Source organism: Heteronotia binoei, chromosome 4 (assembly GCF_032191835.1).
Source record: "Heteronotia binoei isolate CCM8104 ecotype False Entrance Well chromosome 4, APGP_CSIRO_Hbin_v1, whole genome shotgun sequence".
NCBI classification, from domain to species: Eukaryota; Metazoa; Chordata; class Lepidosauria; order Squamata; family Gekkonidae; genus Heteronotia; species Heteronotia binoei.
Genome location: NC_083226.1, coordinates 19,925,711 through 19,945,022, shown reverse-complemented (window position 1 = coordinate 19,945,022; position 19,312 = coordinate 19,925,711). Strand labels below are relative to the sequence as shown.

Genomic DNA, 19,312 nt, shown 5'->3' with positions numbered 1-19,312 from the left:
GTCTCCTGTTAACATCCCCCCACCTCCCCATAAACTGTTAGAGAATCAGAGAAAAAAACCCTTTCAATGTCTTACCTTCCTCTGCATCCAGAGAAACACCCGGGAAGGGCGGAGGGGAAGAGGAAGAGAGAAATAAAAATGGTTAGAAAGCTCTGGGATTCTGCCCTACACATCCTTGCGTGTGTGAATGAAATTCACATCTGGTTTCCCCAGCAATCTCCCATCCAAGCACCGTTCAGGGCCAATTTCCATGTTCACCTGTTCCTTTAGATCTCTTCCCTAGATTGTACTTGGGGCCCAAAAGCGCCCTTTGGGGATATCTGTGTCTTTCTCAAGTCACCTTACCTAGTAAAGCCCTCCTCTTGTAGATTCAGCACTAAGTTGTCAGCAGTGAGATAAACGCGGTTCTGGGATGAAGCGATCTGTAAGAGAAATGGGGGAAGGAAGCGAGCAGAAGTTCGTCAGCATGCAGCTTAGGGCACTGGCTCAGAGGTCCACAAGCGCTGAGGGGGCGGTCCATTCAAGTTTCTTGAGAATTAAGAACAGGCTCTGAGTTTTATGTCATTAAATAACAAAGATCGACGTCAAACCGAAAAACAAACAAGCCAGTCCAAAACAGAACCAAGCCAACTCAGGAAGTTATAGAGAAAACCCGGAAAGGTTGTCTCTTTCAAAACCAAAGCAGAAAGACCACGCTGTGTATAACAAAATAATAAAACCAATATATATATAAAAAAATTGAGTAGTCGTTATTTCAAAAACCATGAAATTTAAAAAATATTAAAGTTGCTATTATCAAACTAGGCAAATCAATGCACAATTTCCAAGAAATTAACATACGCCAAGAAGCTATTAGAAAACATGTTTCCAACACAGCATTAATCAACATTTCCCTTTTCAAAATCTACAGCTTGAATTACAGGCATTTAATGCTTTCAGCTAGATTGCTGTATACGACCCACTTGACATCGGGGCTGATATGTCTATTTGATTTGTCTATTTTCTTACAGGAGCGGCGACATGAATATTTTGTAAATTCTGAAAAAAAATTGTGATTTTTGAAATGACAATATGCAATTATATCTATCTACCTACCTACCTACCTAGAAGAGCTCCGTGGTGCAGAGTGGTAAAGCTGCAGTACTGCAGTTCTAAACTCTGCTCACAACCTGAGTTCGGTCCCAGAGGAAGCTGGGTTCAGGTAGCCGGCTCAAGGTTGACTCAGCCTTCCATCCTTCCGAAGTCGGTAAAATGAGTACCCAGCTTGCTGGGGGGAAAAGTGTAGGTGACTGGGGAAGACAATGGCAAACCACCCTCTAAAAAGTCTGCTGGGAAAAAGTTGTGAAAGCAACGTCACCCCAGAGTCGGAAATTATATACATATATATATAATTTATTATTTTGTTATACACAATGTGGAGTTTCCAGACTGATCTCTCCACTGTGGTCCCTTGTAACAGATCTTTTAAAACCAAGCTTGGGTGTTTGTATGCTTGAGCTGCGCCTGAACTCCGGCTTTCGTTCTGAATTCGGACATCGCCCCAGCCTGACTCTTGCCACGGTCTTCTTCCAAGCCAGGGCCATCAGCCTTCAAAACACTCCAGCTCATTCTGCTTCTCTGCAACCCTCGGCTTTTTTGTGAGCCTTTCCCGGGCCGGAAGCGCCAACGGGGTCTGCGAGTGGCCGCGCCCAGGGACGGCACTCAGAGGGCACTGTGGGTCTGTTTTTAACGGCAGGAGTCAGAGGCTCCCGGGCCCCCGCCAAGATGCACAGACCAAGGTCGGTCTTCCCGGGGCCCCTGAGCGAGACCCCGGGGACAGAGAGGAAGAGGCTGAGAGAAGCAGATCGTATTCGCCTTTGGATCATCATCTGGCCCAGAGCGGCAGGGCTGGGGTGTGCCATGGCTTCGCTCCCCCAAAACTCACCGTCTTGGAGATGTTCTGGGCGGCACGGATCTTGCGTAGCTTGATGTACCCAGGATTCTTGCCGAGGGCTTCCCCGATGTGCAGAGCTGGTTAAGGCAGCGGCTTTCCAAGTTTTGGAGCTCACACTCTACCACCTACAATCCTGCTACCTCCTTGGGGACACCTGCTCAGGGTCACCCCACCCCAAAATGCTTAGAGATCACCATGCACATCTGTCAAGCAGGGCGAAACGACAGTTGAGATGAAGAAAGCAAGGTCTGGTTTCTTCCAGTTTGGTGTAGAGGTTAAGTGTGCGGACTCTTATCTGGGAAAACCGGGTTTGATTCCCCACTCCTCCACTTGCACCTGCTGGAATGGCCTTGGGCCAGCCACAGCTCTTGCAGGAGTTGTCCTTGAAAGGGCAGCTGCTCTAAGAGAGCTCTCAGCCCCACCTACCTCACAGGGTGTCTGTTGTGAGGAGGGGAAGGAAAAGGAGACTGTAAGCTGCTCTGAGACTTCTTAGGGTAGTGAAGGGTGTGGTATAAATCCAATCTCTTGGTGTGGGAGATACAGTTTGGTGTAGTGGTTAAGTGCCTGGACTCTTATCTGGGAGGGTTTGATTCCCAACTCCTCCCACTTGCAGCTGCTGGAATGGCCTTGGGTCAGCCATAACTCTCACAGAGCTGACCTTGAAAGGGCAGCTTCTGGGAGAGCTCTCTCAGCCCCGCCCATCTCACAGGATGTTTGTTGTGGGGGAGGACCATAAAGGAGATTGTGAGCTCCTCTGAGATTCGGAGTGGATGGCGGGATACAAATCCAATATCATCGTCATCATCTTCTTCTTCTTCCCAGCACTTTTGTTCTCTCACCTGGTTCTGCATCCAACTCCTTTGCGTCCCCTGACCGCATTATCAGATTGTTTAAAACAGTAACTTCTGCCAGTTTGGTGTAGTGGTTAAGTGTGTGGACTCTTATCTGGGAGAACCGGGTTTGACTCCCCACTCCTCTACTTGCAGCTGCTGGAATGGCCTTGGGTCAGCCATAGCTCTGGCAGAGGCTGTCCTTGAAAGGGCAGCTGCTGTGAGAGCGCTCTCAGCCCCACCACCTCACAGGGTGTCTGTTGTGGGGGGGAGAAGATATAGGAGATTGTAAGCCACTTAGAGGCTCTGATTCATAGAGAAGGGTAGGGTATAAATCTGCAGTCTTCTTCTTACACTGGAAATGAAGCCACGGGGCTGCTATACTGGGGGACCTGAACTGAACTTCCCTCCAGATGATGCTTGTGGAACTCCTATTTTTTGAGAAAGGCAAATGCCACCCCTTGCAAGAGAGCAGATCTCCTCCCTATCTTCTGCAGATGGCCCCCAGAATACCTGCACTTACAGGTTTCCTAACGGTAAAGTGAAAAACCCTGTCTTTCCCAGCCTGAGAAATATGAGACTAAACTTGTTCATGAAAATCCACAGTGTACTGATACTATTCCATTCACAGCTGCAAGATGGGAGTCCCTGAATGCTGGAGAGAATTTGGCAACTGGAGAAAAGGAGGACGAAGTAAGCCCGCTTTTCCACTGGGGGAAAAGGCAAGGCATACGTGAATGACATGAATCACATAATTCTGAAGCAGGCTCTCTCGCATTCTCCACCCGCTCTATCAGCCTGGTTTCGCACAGCGAGGCAAGGATATCATCTTGGCAGCCGTGGCTTCCCCCTCGGCCTGAACAATCTTCTGTTTCTGTTCCTGCTTGGCCTTCTCCACTAGGAACTGGGCTCGCTGCGCTTCCTGCTGAGCTGGAGAAGAAAAGCAGAGAGAATCACCAGAGGCATCAAACACAGTCTCTGAAGGGCCCTGTACTCTCTACAAGGCGTGGGGCGGGAGGGAAGCAAATGGACCAACCCTAGGTGTACTTCATTAGAAATACATCTACTATGTCCAGCAAGCCTTGCTTCTGCTTATCTGAGCTGGAAGTGCAACCTTATAGGGCAGGGGTGGCCCAAGCAGTGGCTCGGGAGCTGTGTGTGGCTCTCAAAGTCCCCGCTGCCCTGGGGCATTTGTCTCTTTAAATCACTTTTCCAAGCCAAGCCAGAGGCTTGGGAAATGCATTTAAAGTTAAAGTTGCTTTCTTTACACCTCTCCCCCCAATCTATTTGTCTTCCTTCCTTCCAATTTCTCAAACATCGGATGTTTATTCTATGGGGCTGTTACGTCAAGCAAGTCTGGCCACCTCTGGAGAGCCAGTTTGGTGTAGTGGTTTAGTATGCGGACTCTTATCTGGGAGAACCGGGTTTGATTCCCCACTCCTCCGCTTGCACCTGCTGGAATGGCCTTGGGTCAGCCATAGCTCTGGCAGAGGTTGTCCTTGAAAGGGCAGCTGCTGTGAAAGCCCTCTCCAGCCCCACCCACCTCACAGGGTGTCTGTTGTGGGGGAGGAAGGGAAAGGAGATTGTAGGCCGTTTTGAGACTCTGTCCTTGGAAGGGCAGCTGCTGGGAGAGCCCTCTCCAGCCCCACCCACCTCACAGGGTGTCTGTTGTGGGGGAGGAAGGTAAAGGAGATTGTGAGCCGCTCTGAGACTCTTCGGAGTGGAGGGCGGGATATAAATCCAATATCTTCTTCTTCTTCTTCTTCTGCTACGGAGTGTTCCTAAAAAAAGTTACACTTTCTAAACCCACTGATTTTAAAGGACTTCTGTTTAGGACCATACTGCCAGTGCCCTTAATGTCACCACTGCTGGGGAAGGGAACAGAATACTGGCCCAGTTTTCCTCTAGGTGGGAAGTGAAAGTTCAGGAGAGCAGAGGAGAAATTACTCATCTGGAGACTAGCACCTGAAGCTGCCTTACACAGAATCAGACCCTCAGTCTATCATGGTCAGCAGGTCTTTTTTTTTTTAAGGAACTCCTTTGCATATTAGGCCACGCACCCCTGTTGTAGCCAATCCTCCTGGAGCTTGCATTAGGCCCTGTACTAAGAGCCCTGTAAGCTCTTGGGAGGATTGGCTTCGTCAGGGGTGTGGCCTAATATGCGAAGGAGTTCCTGCCACAAAAAAGGCCCTGATGGTCAGTATTGTCTACTCAGACTGGCAGCACCTCCTGCCAAATTCTACAGCTTGAGATGCCAGGGACTGAACCCGGGACCTTCCGCACGTGCAAAAGAAGCACATCCACTGAGCCACAGCCCCTCCCTAATTTCAGGAAGATGGGTTCTAGCTTAGCTCCTCCCCTTCGCTCTTGCTCTCTATGCAAGGGGAGCCAGTCTGCCATCCCACCCACATTCCAAAGAGGTGCATTTGCCTCTGCAGTGAAGCTACCACTAAACTCTAGTAGCAAACAGCAGCATTCAGGCGACAGGGTGGCACCTGCTGATCCCAATCCCACAGTCCAAAGTGCTGCAGTTCAGACACTAGTTTGCTTCTGCAGTGAGGCCACTGTTACACACCGGTGGCAAATATCCACCCCTAGGGATCTGTGTGATGTCTGCTGACCAAACCATGACAAAACAAGTCTTGCTCCTTTGGGGACCAAGCACTACTCAAAAGAACCATCACATTTTACAGCACAGGCAACCAAGTGGCGAATCTGCACTAGGCTCAGACCTTTCGGTTATGTCACATCAATGTTATCCGGCTCAAAAAAATCATCATCTTAATGGTCACGGAAAGTCAGCAGGAAAAGGGCTGCTGGAGAACGGTCTCTTCCACTTCTCAGGGAGTTTAGCGCTGACTCACCCACTTGCTTGGCCTCCACGGCCGCTGTGTACTCCCGGCTGAAGCTCAGCTCCGTGATGGCCACGTCATCGAGAATCAGGCTGAAGTCTTTGGCCCGTTCGGTCAGCTCCCGCCGGATAAGCAGAGACACCTGCAGTGACAAGGCCAACAGACCAGCGTCATTTTCAGCGCTCACCAGCAGCACCATGTTAGCCGCACTGCCCAGCTGACAGCCAGTGACAAAATCATGACCTCCAAGGAGCTCAGAAAGTACGCTCAGTGCCCTCTGAGACCATCAAAATACAGAGTAGCATCCAAAGTTGGAGACCTTCGGCATCTGAAATCGCTCCATTCTCCAAGGTATAAGCACAGATGGACTCACATTCTTACTGTATCTAGAAGGTTATGAGATTATGCATGGGACAGAGAAGGCAGAGAAAGAAGTACTTTTCTCCCTTTCCTCAAAATACGAAAACTTGTGGGCATTCAATGAAATTGCTGAGCAGTCGGGTTAGAACAGATAAAAGGAAGTACTTCACCCAAAGAGTGATTAACACGTGGAATTCACTGCCACTGGAGATGGTGGCAGCTACTAACATAGGCAGCTTCAAGAGGGCACTGGATAAACATCTGGAGCAGAGGTTCATCAGTGGCTGTTAGCCACAGCGCATTGTTTGGAACTCTCTGTCTGGGGCAGGTGATGCTCTGTATTCTCTGAGCCTGCTTCGGCGGGGAGGGCGGGATACAAATAAAAATTATTATTATTATTCTTGGTGCTGGGCAGGGGGAACAGTGAGATGGCTTCTAGTGTCCTGGCCCCACTGATGGACCTCCTGATGGCACCTGGGGTTTTTGGCCACTGCGGGACACAGAGTATTGCACTGGATGGGCCATTGGCCTGATCCAACATGGCTTCTCTTATGTTCTTATGTGACACAGAGTGTTGGACTGGATGGGCCATTGGCCTGATCCAACACGGCTTCTCTTATGTTCTTATGTGACACAGAGTATTGCACTGGATGGGCCATTGGCTTGATCCAACATGGCTCCTCTTATGTTCTTCTGTGACACAGAGTGTTGGCCTGGATGGGCCATTGGCCTGATCCAACAGGGCTTCTCTTATGTTCTTATGTGACACAGAGTGTTGGACTGGATGGGCCATTGGCCTGATCCAACAGGGCTTCTCTTATGTTCTTATGTGACACAGAGTGTTGGCCTGGATGGGCCACTGGCCTGATCCAAAAGGGCTTCTCTTATGTTCTTATGTGTCTGAAGAAGTGAGTGGTGACTCACAAAAGCTCCTACCCTGCCACCAATCGTGTTAGTCTTTAAGGTGCTACGGGACTTTTGTTCTTTTCAACTGGTGTGGACACTGTGACCGTCACCCCCTGATGTCGCCCAGCCTTCCATGAGAGATCCATCGATCCCACTTGGGGGAGAAGGGGACACACCTGAGCTCGCTGGGTGATGAGCTGTGAGGCGTTGAACTTTGCCACAACGCTTTTGAGCACTTCGTTGACGATGGAAGGCAGGACTCTCTCTTCATAGTCGAGACCGAGGCGCTGGTACAAGCTGGGCAACTCCATCGCATTGGGGCGTGACAGGACACGCAAGGAGATGTTCACCATCTGAAGATCTAGAGTCAGAAAAGTGTCAGCGGCGGTCCTAGAAGCCAGCCCTCTCCCCCCACCCCTCCTCTGCTGCAGTCCCGTTCCCTTTACAGGAATTCGTAGGCAGGCTTCTCATCCTTCCAGCCTCAGAACCATGGAAGTCTTCTGTGAGGGAAGAACAGAAAGAAGCTGTTATTGTGTCCTCACCTTTGGAACCTGTCGGGGAGGAGATTTTGCGGGGCCGAGCTCGAATATCGTAGATTACTGGGTACTGAAACCATGGGATTCTAAGGTAGAAAACGAAAAAAAAAAATGAAATTATGCCAAATACGAGAATCATCCACCCCATCACAGAACTGTGAATCACAGAGCTGGAAGGAACTTCCAAAGTCATCTAGTCCAACTCCCTGCACAATGCAGGAAATTCACAAGTACCTCCCCCCGGCCCCCCACACCTAATGACCCCTGCCCAATGCCCAGAAGATGGCAACAAAAAAACAAACACACATATATACACCTCCGGGATCCCTGGCCTGAACCTAAACTGGCCTGCAGGAAAATTCCTTCCTGATCCCAAAGTGGTTATCAGCACATCCCTGGGCATGTAAGAAAAGGCCACAAGAACTAAGCACTGATGCAACCCTTCCCGCCCTCCTCCTCATGACCTGCCTAAGTTCAAAGAATCAGCATTGCTGCCAGATGGCTGTCTAGCCTCTGTTTAAAAAGCTCCAAAGAAGGAGCCTCGAGGAAGCCTATTCCACTGAAGAACCGGTCAGGAAGTTCTTACTAACGTTTAGCCGAAAACTAAATTTCAATTAATTTCAATCTGTTGGTTCTGGTCCAACTTTCTGGGGCAACGGAAAACAACTCTGCACTGTCCTCTATATGACAGTCCTTCAAGTACTTGAAGACAGTTATCGTAAAATAGAACATTTTACAGCTGAAGAAACACAAGTGCCAATTTCTTCTCTTTCTTGGTATGGATCAAAAACATGCTGCGCTGCCCGATCAAACACTGTATTTCCTGTACAAACTTTCACAGCGTTACGCAGTTGCAGCCCTTGATTCCTAGCCACGGCAATATCGTAAGGCAATAATGAGGAGGGACGGTGGCTCAGTGGTAGAGCATCTGCTTGGGAAGCAGAAGGTCCCAGGTTCAATCTCTGGCATCTCCAAAAAAAGGGTCCAGGCAAATAGGTGTGAAAAACCTCCGCTTGAGACCCTGCAGAGCTGCTGCCAGTCTGAGAAGACAAGACTGACTTTGATGGACCAAAGGTCTGATTCAGTATAAGGCAGCTTCATATGTTCATATGTTCAATGAATAACTTTTGGTGTTTCAGGAAATTTCCAGAACACAGCACTCAGCAGAGCAATACATGGCAGAGATCTCTGCTAAACTAATATAGGGGGGAAAAAATCTTTACAGTTCGGCAACAGCTTCCAAATTAAAAAAACCAGGGTTGCTTCTTTCTTTAAAAAGGAAATCTCTGCTGGAGAAACACTGAGATGCGGATGCCTTAATGTCCCTGAGAGATTCTAAGCACTCTTCTTGCAAGAAGGAGCTCCCTTCCAGGCACCTGAAATGCAGTCCCTCGGCAAGAATAGTATCCTGCTGAACTCCTCCGATGCGGTTGAAGAATATTGCTCTTTGGCCACCATCCACTATGGAAAGGAGAGACAAAACATAGTTGGGATGATCGCTTAGTGAGGCCCAGGAGGAGGAGAGGAGAATAGAAACGGTTGAGAACCGAGACTCACCAGTGAAGACAGATTCCCGGACACCGTAGGCTGCCGCTCCAGCGCCTAGCAGCAGTTTCAAGGCTGTGCCCATCCCACGAGGGCCAGAAGGCAACCGCCCAGCAAAGTCCTTCAAGCTCTGAGCCATGGCAACCTTGAGTGGAGACGGGGGCAAAGAATGAGCACCCAACATCCTATAACCCCATATAGTTCTGCCCATCTCCTTGTTTGCGCTCATACTGCAATGCCTGACCAAATGCTGCATTGCCTGTACAAACATTTTACATTTCACAATTAAAGAAACACAAGTACTGACTTCTCCTCTTCTTTGGTATTGATCAAAAACATACAGCACTGCCTGAACAAACACTGCATTTCCTGTACAAACTTTGACAGTGTTACACAATTACAATCCCTGATTCCTGACCACACAATATAGTAAAGCACTAATGAGAGCCAGTGTGGTGTAACGGTTAAGTGCATGGACTCTTATCTGGGAGAACCGGGTTTGATTCCCCACTCTTATCTGGGAGAACCGGGTTTGATTCCCCACTCCTCCACTTGCAGCTGCTGGAATGGCCTTGGCTCAGCCATAGCTCTCGTAGAGCTGTCCTTGAAAGGGCAGCTTCTGGGAAAGCTCTCTTACCCCCACCCACTTGACAGGGTGTTTGTTGTGGGGGAGGAAGATAAAGGAGATTGTGAGCCGTTCTGTGACCCTGATTCAGGGTGGAGAGCAGAATATAAATCCAGTGTCGTCGTCTTCTTCTTCATAAACATGCAATGGGGATTGCCAACTAGCTCTTTTGGTCTCTAGTCGCCAAAGAAAAAACAATAAAAGCCTGGGAGTGCGGTGGGAGTAGGATGTTGCCACTAAGAAACATGCGTGAAAAATTCTTTTGGTGCAATTTCTCTGCACCTTTCAGAACCATAGCAATAGCAACAGAGACTTAAGTACAATGCGTTTTTGTAAGTATTTTGTAAAAACCACATTATACTTTAAAACAACACATAAACCAAATTTCTGCAAGCAAGAGGCAATCTGCACATGCTCAGAAACACCTCCAAAAACATGCCATCTAATAATAGACAGAACATCATTTTTGCCCTGAAATTTTACTTTGGATCAGTACAGCCTACCAAGAACCTCTGTCCTTTAGGGGGAAAAGGGTGCATGTCTTCTGAAGTCATGTAAAACTGGGGTGGGGTGTATGTTTAAGAACTGTTTACTTCCATAAGTCAACCTGTGAACCATTCTCTAGGCCAGGGGTGGTCAAACTTGCTTAATATAAGAGCCACAGAGAATAAACATTAGTTGTATGAGAGCCACAAAACACAAACATCAGAAATTTGAGAGAAGGAAGGAAGGGTTGCCGATCTCCAATTGGGGGCAGGAGATCCCTGGGTTTGGAGGCCCTCCCCCTACTTCAGGGTCATCAGAAAGATTGGAGGGGGGGGGGAATATCTGCTGAGCACTGCATTATTCCCTATGGAGAATGATTCCCATAGGGTATAATGGAGAACTGATCTGTGGGTTCTGCGGGGGGGGGGGGGGCTGTTTTTTGAGGTAGAGGAACCAAATTTGCAGCATAGCATCCTGTGTCTCTCAAAACACCCTCCAAGTTTCAAAAGGATTGGACAAGGGGGTCCAATTCTATGAACCCCCCCCCCCCCAAAAAAGGTGCCCCTATCTCATTATTTCCAGTGGAGGGAAGGCAATTAAAAGGTGTGCAGTCCCTTAACCAGAACTACCTTTGGGAGTCAATTATGCTTGTCACAATCTTGCTCCTGGCTCCACCCTCAATGTCTCCTGACTCTACCCCCAAAGTCCCCTGATATTCCTTGACTTGGACCAGGCAACCCTAAAGAAAAGAGGGTGGGACAGATAGAAAGAAAACAACTTTAAACGCATTCCCCAAGCTGTTGGCTGAGTGATTCAAAGAGGCAAATGCTTTCTCCAAGCCAGCCAATGGCATGATGGGAGCTCTGAGAGCCACGAAATAGGTGTGCAAGAGCTCCCAAGCCGCAGCATGGCCACCCCTGCTGTAGGCACTCCACCCCTGATTTTTTTTTTTTCTAGCTTCACAGATCTCGGCGGGAAAGAAGTCGCTTCTGCCTCCAACAGCTCCTTGGCCACACTAAACTCAGGAGGCGCACATTTACTCTAGAGGAGTCCTGCTGAACCAGTTTTGTCCCTCTCAAGGTCCCCCATGGACGGTCCCCCCTTCCCCGTTGGAAGAACCCCGCCAAAGCCTCCGCCCCACAAGCGCCGCAGCCCCCTCACCTCCCTACCACGCCGCTCCTCCAGAGAGAGAAGGACACCGGAAGTGACGGTAATCTAAGCCGCCTAGGCAAGGGGTTGCGCCGGAAGTAGTCGTGCCCACTTGAAAGATGGCGCTTGGGTGTGAAGCCCTGGGATAGTCGTGGCTTCTGAAGCGCGCTAAGAGTGGGCTGCGCTGTTGTACCCAGAGCGGTTTTCTTAGCATCTTGACGGTTCCTTTTAACGCCGCATCGATAGAGAGGAGCAAGTCTCGACATAAGATATGTGGTTAAAGGAGGAGTCAAGTAGCACCTTTAAGACAAACCAAGTTTTGTTCAGAATGTAAGCTTTCGTGTGCTCTAAGCACACTTCATCAGACAATAGGATGGAATGGCAAGCAGGCCTAAATAGAGAGAGTGGGCAGCCGCGTTGGTCTGCAGCGATAGAAGAAAGCAGTAGACATGTGGCACCTTTAAGACCAGCTAAGTTTTATTCAGAATGTAAGCTTTCGTACGCTCTAAGCAGACTTCATCAGTGAGTTAGTATACCAAATCATGGAAATGTTTGTTAGCAGATTAAAAGAAGCATAATTTGGGGTCGGTGATTGTTAGTTTATGCTAACTGGGCTGCATCAACAAGTAGGCAATAGATGACAGAACAGCAGATTGATGTCTATGTGAAGTGCCATAAATAAGAGTCTGTTGTGATGTTAAAGGAAAGGAAAGGTCCCCTCTGCAAGCACTAGTCGTTTCCAACTCTGGGGTGACTTATTTTTTACGGGGTGGTTTGCCATTGCCTTCCCCAGTCATCTGGACGGTGGCTCAGTGGTAGAGCATAAGCAGATGGCCCCAGGTTCAATCCCTGGCATCTCCAACTAAAAGGGTCCAGGCAAATAGGCCTGAAAAACCTCAGCTTGAGACTCTGGAGAGCTGCTGCCAGTCTGAGTAGACAATACTGACTTTGATGGACTGAGGGTCTGATTCAGTATAAGGCAGCTTCATATGTTCATATGTACACTTCCCCCCCAGCAAGCTGGGTACTCATTTTACCGACCTCAGAAGGATGGAAGGCTGAGTCAACCTCAGGCCGGCTACCTGAAAACCCAGCTACCGCCGGGGATCGAACTCAGGTCGTGAGCAGAGCTTAGGACTGCAGTACTGCAGCTTTAACACTGCGCCACAGGACTCTTGTTGGGATGTTAGCTCTGGGTTTAAAATGAGGGTATTAGTTTATCAAGAGTTTAATTTAAACATGTAACACACATATAAACATCATTCTAGTTTGCCATTAGTAAAAAAAAAAAAGAATACATTAAAATATAGTGGAAGATGGGTTAGTATACGTGATGAGATAAACAGCCAATCCTATTGTCTGATAAAGTGTGCTTCTAGCACACAAAAGCTTACATTCTGAAAAAAGTTTGTTGGTCCTAAAAGCGCCACTTGACTCCTACTTTGTTCCACTGCTTCAGACCAAAACTGCTACACACTTGGATCTATCTATACATATGGTTGTAATCAACTATCAAATCAGGCCCCATGGGTTTTTTCCCCGGCGTCCAACGGGGTATGCCGGAAGTGCTTAGAAACGACTTCGGTGCAAAATGCGGTGAGCTCTTACCATGGAGACTTCAAAACCTAGAGCGACGCATCAAAAAGCCGCAGGCCGCTCAAGTCTTTTTATTTCTATGGTTTTCATTTAAAAACATTCCGTGGCGCTAAGAGCGGAAAGGAAAGATGAAACCGGAAGTAGACGGAGCTTGCCCACACACCTCCCTCGGGGAAAGCGTGAGGGTTGCCCGGTTTCAAGATGGCGGCCTCCGCGAGGAAGCGGCCGAGGGTGGCCGAAGAAGAAGCTGCAGAGGCGGAAGGCGGGCCGGGCCGCCGTCGCGCGGGGAAGCGGCGGCTGGTGGTGATCCTGGAGGGGGCGTCGCTGGAGACGGTGAAGGTGCAGTAAGAGGAAAAGCGGGAGACTGGGAGTCCCCTCGGGCGGCTAAACCCTCTGCTGCCACGAGGCTGCGGTGATGGCTGCTTTAGTGTGGCATTTCAGGGGGAAGGGTCCCCTTGCATACGGTTGCCAATCTCGCGGTGCTGGTTGGAGCTCTCCCACTATTATAGCTGATCTCCAGGAACTAGATGTCAGTCCTCTTGGAAAAATGGCTGCATTGGATGGTGGACTCTGTGGCATTATACCCCACTGAGGCCTTTTACTCCCCAGGCTCTACCCCCCCCCCAAAAAAAAAAAAATCTCCAGGTGTTTCTCAGCTAGAAGTTGTACCCTTGCAAGCAGACATCTTTGCATACATTTGCAGAGCTGGGTGAAAAGTACAAAGGAGGACTACCAAGGTGATTTGGACCGCTTTCCCAGGGGAAAGGCTGAAGAGTGGGACTTTTCAGTTTAGAAGAGAGACGGCATGGGGGGGGGGGGGGGCGCATGATAGAGGTTTATGAAATTATGCATGGGGTGCAGAGAGTTGACAGAGAACTTCCTTTACCTCTCCCTATCTAGAACTTGAGGACATCCAATGAAACTGATGGGCAGTAAGTTCAGGAGAGACTAAAGGAAATACTGCTTTATGCAGAGTGATTAAAATGTGGAATTTGCTGCCAGAAGCTATAGTGGACTAGACAGCTTCAAAAGGGGATTAGATAGATTCATGGAGAATAAATCTATCAGAGGCTAGATGGCCATCTGACAGCAATTAAGATCTTGTGAACTTAGGGGGAGGTATTTGGGAGTTTCCTGCATTGTGCAGGGGGTTGGACTAAATGACCCTGGAGCTCCCTTCCAACTCTATGGCTCTGTGATTCAATGACTACTAGCCATGATGACTAATGAGGAAATTTCCATATACAGAGGCACTAAACCTCTGAATCCCAGAGCCAGGCAGCAACATAAGGAAAAAGGCCTTGGCCTCCTATGCCCTGTTGTTGGCCATCCGAAGGAACTGGTTGGCCACTGTGAAACACGATACTGGACTAGATGGACCATTGGTCTGATCCAGCAGGCCTCTTCTTGTGTTCTTATAAGACAATCCTTTATGCGTCAGGACAGAAAGTGCTGCCCTCCTGGTGTGCCAGGATTTTGGTCCTCTTGGGAGCAGCCTTTTGCGTAGGGGAGCATTTGCAAAGATACACATGCAGTACGGGTAAAGTGCATCCGTAGGTCTTCTCCCCTTTTTCTTCTGCTGCAAGTGCATAGACCAAACACTTACGAAGGCAGTTTGAAAAATCTATACAGATTAAAGGAGAAGGTTGACAGGTCTATTAATATCCCTTAGTCAAGCCTGTTATGCAGAATCTCTGTAACGCATTTTAGCCCACCTTTCTTTTAAGTAACACAGGCTGCTGAACATGATTTTCTGTTTCTTGTTTACACAGTTCTGTGTGGTAGGTGTGGTTGAGAGAGGGAGCAAACAGGGGGGTTTGAACTTGGGCTTCCCATCTCCTGAAGCCCTGCTCAGCTGTCTCTCTTGGGTCAGAAGAGAGGCCAGTCATCGAAGTCATGGTAGCTAAATGCACTCTTTGTGCTCAGAGGCAATGAACATCTGAATTCCTGGTGCTGAGGTGAAGCAGATCAAAAGAGGAAGTGCTTTGCCTTCCTGGCCTGCTTGCAAGCTTCTGAAATGCCGGGCCCCTGCTGGAAGCCGAGTGCTGGGTCAGATACAACGTTTGTGCTAAAGTTTTCTTTTCTTTCTTCACAATTCCAGGTTGGGAAAACATATGAACTGTTGAACTGCGACAAGCATAAATCATTGCTGCTACGGAACGGACGGGACCCTGGAGTTGTTCGACCTGACATTGCTCATCAAGTATGTGGGTCTGTGAGTCTAGCCCTTGGAAGGAATATCTTGTTTAAGAACATAAGAGAAGCCATGTTGGATCAGGCCAATGGCCCACCCAGTCCAACACTCTGTATCACACAGTGGCCAAAAATTTATATATATAAATTACATACACACATATATATACACACTGTGGCTAATAGCCACTGATGGACCTCTGCTCCATAATTTTATCTAACCCCCTCTTGAAGCTGGCTATGCTTGTAGCCGCCACCACCTCCTGTGGCAGAGAATTCCACATGTTAATCACCCTTTGGGTGAAGAAGTACCTCCTTTTATCCATTCTAACCCGACTGCTCATTGAATGTTTTTAAAACAGTAGCTGGAAAATTTCTGGGGAATTTAGTCACAGAAAAAATACCACTGGCAATTCTATTTGTGTCTGGAACTGAAGGCATTCCTAAATGCTTATGGCCTTTGCTATTTTTATGGTTTCTCGGTGGTTTCTCCTACATGCTGCCATTTCACTCTTATGCGCTCTGCTCAAATCTTCTGTCCGGTTTGATTTACGCATTGTCAACAGCTGAATCTTACTTGCTTCCTTCTCTCCAGAGTCTCCTGATGCTCATGGACAGTCCTCTGAATCGAGCTGGCTTTCTCCAGGTTTACATCCATACAGAGAAGAATGTCCTAATTGAAGTCAACCCTCAGACAAGGATCCCTCGAACGTTCGATCGTTTCTGTGGCCTTATGGGTAAGAGGGCCAAGACTCAAGCTGCCTTCCTTTTGCCAAATAAAATGAGTGAGAGAGAAAAAGAGGAATGGTCTAGGCCTGTAAATCCAGTCTGGATAGGCAGGGTTTTTTTTACTGATATTCATAGCTATATATTTATCAGTCATCCTAGCCATGGCTGGTTTTTGTCTTTTCTTTCTGAGAGCTTTGCACCCGCATGACACATTGAAGCAGTGGCTTCTCCCCCATTGTGTGCCTCTTCTTTTAAAATATGTTCACCCCTTATCTCTGACCTACTGGCACACATTATTTGCTCAGCTGCAGGACATGGGGATGGGCTAAAGTTACATTGCACTAGGGCGCTATAAAGTGAGTGAACAGGCACTTGCAACCTTGTTCAGAGTGACAGCGAATCCCTGGCACATCACAGAATACTGAAAAATCTCTCCTGCTGGGAACCAAAAGGCGTCAACAGCAAATAACATTTCAGCAAAGGAAGCTAGGATTCGTAATGGGGAGGAGAGGCACATCACTTGAGGGAACAGGCTAAGAAATAGGAAGCTGAAATGGGCTTGAGAGGGGAAAACCCTAGAGGACTCTAGAGAACATGAGCCAAGAAGTAACAAGCTGTTTTTCACTGGAGCTTCTCAATGAGTCAGCTTAACTCAATGGAGTTTCGAATGGATGGGACTTTGTGAAGAGCCGTTCATTGGTAACATGCAGCTTCTAGCCACACCACCCTATTAGACTGTGTCAATTGCAGTGGAGGCAATAGGGTGCTGGCTATCCCTGACTACTGCATTGCATGAAACCAAGGGTGTCAAACTCACTTGTTATGAGGACCAGATCTGACATAAGTGAGGTAGTGGAGATATAAACTTTATAAAGGATACAGACAAACACAGTTAAAGATTTTGTATGTATCGTGTGATCAAGGGAACTGCGCAAAAGAAGCTCTGGCTCTTTCCCTCCCTCCCCAGGAGATGAGGGGGTGGAGTCTCAGCCAATAGAAGCAAAAGAGGCTTGGCTCAGTCGCTCTGCTGTGTGATTGAGAGAGTTTAGCAAAGTAAGCCCTTCCTCCCCAAGTGACGAGCCTCAGCCAACGAAGAAAATAGAGAGGAAGCTGACTTGCTCGCAGCAAGCCTGATAGGAATCCTCAGAGGGCCTAATCTAGCCCCCAGACCACGTTTGACACCCCTGCATTAAACTTTAAGCAGTTGTCACTAGGGATGGACATGAACTGGCTCATGAACTAAAGTGGTCGGAGCCATTTAACCCCCTGCTTTCTACTCTTCACAAAAACCAGCTGAACAGCAAGCAGGGATCTAAATAGCTCCAAACCATTTAAACCTGCTTTCTGCTCCCTACTTTCTCCTTTCTGCAAAAAGCTGTGGTGAGCAGAAAGCAGGGTCATGAACCGGTTCAGTTTACAAATCATCCTTTCCGTTTGTAGTTTGGCCATGAACCACAAACTAAAGCAAACCACAGAAATGCAATTCCTGCCCATCCCTAGTCGCCATTACAGGTGTGTGACTGAACCACTCGAGGCTTTCCTAAAGGAGGCCTGGCACTGACACGAATGGCTGACTTAAGAGGACACAGATCTGCCTGGTTAAGTTCTGTATCATTCCTCAGTGTAGGATCCAAGTGTTCACTGATACAGCAGCAGAGTAAAGATCTTCCTAGAGCCTTAAAAGGTCGAAGGAACTGTTCCTATATGCAGCAGAGGATAGCACTCGCAATAATGGGTTTAATTTAAGGACAGGAAGGTACCAACAGGATAGTAGGAAGAACTTTTTTACAGTAAGAGTTGGCCAGCAGTGGAATGAGCTCTCTAGGAAGGTGGTGAGCTCCCCCTCACTGGCAGTTTTAAAACAGCAGCTGGACAAGCACTTGGCAGGGATGCTGTAGGCTGATCCTGCATTGAGCAGGGGGTTGGACTAGATGGCCTGTATGGCCCTTCCAACTCTTGTGATTCTATGACGGTTGTGTCTTAATGCTGAACTGAAATCCAACTGTATCTTCTTTCTGAAATTCAAAGTATCTTCTTTCTCCTTCTCTCATTAGTTCAACTGTTGCATAAATTCAGTGTCAGAGCTGCTGATGGACCACAAAAGCTGTTAAAGGTAAAACGCCACCATCTGTATGTAGAACCATTAGTTTTGTTTCTACTTTCCCCCCAAGCTAATCCTGCATTTTTGCCTGCAGGTGATTAAAAATCCAGTGACTGATCACCTTCCCGTGGGCTGCATGAAGATAGGCACGTCTTTTTCTGTCCCTGCTGTGACAGATGTCCGTGACCTGGTCCCTGCCACAGACCCTGTAGCCATCGTCGTGGGAGCTTTTGCCCATGGCTCGGTAAGGAGAATGTTGGGAAGTAGTTGATGTTACCATGGGAGCTTATATTCAAGGCACTTTCCCTAGCAACGTATCACTTTGCCTGACTTTTTGCAAAATAGGCAAATACTGGCTTACTTTACAAGGCTTTTGTGAAATTGAGTGGCTCTAATCTTTTTACTGGAAGACATTATTTCTCACTAGCAGTCAGCCTACCCTGGTGGGTGTACAAAACAAAGGCACTTGACTCATGATGCAGATGACAATCCTTCTAGAGTCAGACTGGTGAAAAACTGAGAGTCCTAGTAACAAACCACTTTCCCTAGGAGGTACAGGTGGTAGATGACAGCATCTTTTCTTTCCCCAGGTGAACGTGGACTACACAGAGAAGACCGTCTCCATCAGCAACTATCCCCTCTCCGCTGCCTTGACTTGTGCTAAGATCACCACTGCTTTTGAGGAGATGTGGGGGGTGGTGTGAATTCACTCACGTGGCTTTTGTGCCACTGAATTCAGTGTACTACCTCCGGGAGGTGGTGTTCAGTGTGTTGCAGGGTTGTACCTGTTGCATCCCCTCCCTGTGGGAGAGTTCAGAGAGTCGCTTGTTTTGTGGCAAATACACATTTTAAGATTGGGAGAAACCCAACTTCTCGGGCTGCTAGAGGACTGTGTCAACATTAAACCTTGGCTGATCCGAACTTGGCTGGTGTGCATACCCCCCCCCCCAGTGGCTAACTAGGACAGGACAGTGACACAGTACCTAGTCGGGACATAATTCTCAGCTCTTTCGGTGTTCCTACAATGACTGACACTGTTCAGTGCCTTGTCTTGCGAAACTGCAACGAGAATATGGGAGCTGCTGTCAGAGTCTTACCTACAGTCCATGAAGCTATTCCTGTCATCCTTTCCTAGAAGAGTTTCACCAGCTAGATTTTCGAGTAGGGGTCCCACCCAACCTTTTTGAGCCTCTACAGGCACCCTTGAAACCCTGCTATTGGGGGAGGGGTGCAGCCACAGCTGATCTTCGGACACACAGTGAAGATCCTCATGGCTGCTACCAAAGCGATGCTTTAAAAAACATGCCCAGTCAATCAGAAGCCTCACCAGGCAGATGGGTGGCCTGGCCACGCCCGCTTCCTAAGACACAGGGTCAACCCTAGTTTCTGCATGGGAGAGGGGGCGATCGCCAATAGTTCACCGCGACACTGTCTACAGTACTACAGACTACTGTTCTTCGTTCCATTAGCT

At 48.2% G+C, this 19,312-nt stretch overlaps 3 protein-coding genes across 5 annotated transcripts in view; 1 reads left to right on the top strand and 2 right to left on the bottom strand.

Annotated features, from left to right (window-relative positions):
* Positions 1-19,312, bottom strand: part of LOC132570344 (solute carrier family 25 member 36-A-like) — a 441,151-nt gene that overhangs the window by 163,412 nt on the left and 258,427 nt on the right. The gene's annotated exons all lie outside the window — the stretch shown is intronic.
* Positions 304-11,398, bottom strand: PHB2 (prohibitin 2). 3 transcript variants are annotated; one of them, XM_060236864.1, is made up of 9 exons: positions 11,235-11,306; positions 8,975-9,107; positions 8,794-8,878; positions 7,424-7,503; positions 7,058-7,242; positions 5,628-5,757; positions 3,587-3,693; positions 1,925-1,999; positions 304-422 (listed from the first exon to the last, which is right to left on the bottom strand). In XM_060236864.1, exons 2-9 carry the CDS (start codon positions 9,099-9,101, stop codon positions 342-344), a joined length of 870 nt encoding a protein of 289 aa, XP_060092847.1. In that variant the 5' UTR covers positions 9,102-9,107; positions 11,235-11,306; the 3' UTR covers positions 304-341. The 3 variants fall into 3 exon arrangements, with proteins under 3 accessions (XP_060092847.1, XP_060092848.1, XP_060092849.1); XM_060236865.1 differs by having other exon boundaries at positions 325-422; positions 1,925-2,002; positions 3,590-3,693; positions 11,235-11,398; XM_060236866.1 differs by having other exon boundaries at positions 325-422; positions 1,925-2,013; positions 3,601-3,693.
* Positions 12,941-18,762, top strand: EMG1 (EMG1 N1-specific pseudouridine methyltransferase). The gene is made up of 6 exons (XM_060236863.1): positions 12,941-13,157; positions 14,920-15,021; positions 15,607-15,748; positions 17,795-17,853; positions 17,936-18,085; positions 18,432-18,762. The coding sequence occupies exons 1-6, from the start codon at positions 13,020-13,022 to the stop codon at positions 18,543-18,545; spliced, it is 705 nt and encodes a 234-aa protein (XP_060092846.1). The 5' UTR covers positions 12,941-13,019; the 3' UTR covers positions 18,546-18,762.

Excerpts from the sequence above, each read along its gene's own strand:
- PHB2 (XM_060236865.1), bottom strand. The coding sequence starts at position 9,101 with ATGGCTCAGAGCTTGAAGGACTTTGCTGGGCGGTTGCCTTCTGGCCCT. Across the intron at positions 8,879-8,974 it reads CCGGGAATCTGTCTTCACTG|TGGATGGTGGCCAAAGAGCA; the intron begins GTGAGTCTCGGT and ends TCCTTTCCATAG. Across the intron at positions 3,694-5,627 it reads CGTGGAGGCCAAGCAAGTGG|CTCAGCAGGAAGCGCAGCGA; the intron begins GTGAGTCAGCGC and ends TTTCTTCTCCAG.
- EMG1 (XM_060236863.1), top strand. The coding sequence starts at position 13,020 with ATGGCGGCCTCCGCGAGGAAGCGGCCGAGGGTGGCCGAAGAAGAAGCT. Across the intron at positions 15,022-15,606 it reads GACCTGACATTGCTCATCAA|AGTCTCCTGATGCTCATGGA; the intron begins GTATGTGGGTCT and ends CCTTCTCTCCAG. Across the intron at positions 18,086-18,431 it reads GAGCTTTTGCCCATGGCTCG|GTGAACGTGGACTACACAGA; the intron begins GTAAGGAGAATG and ends TTCTTTCCCCAG.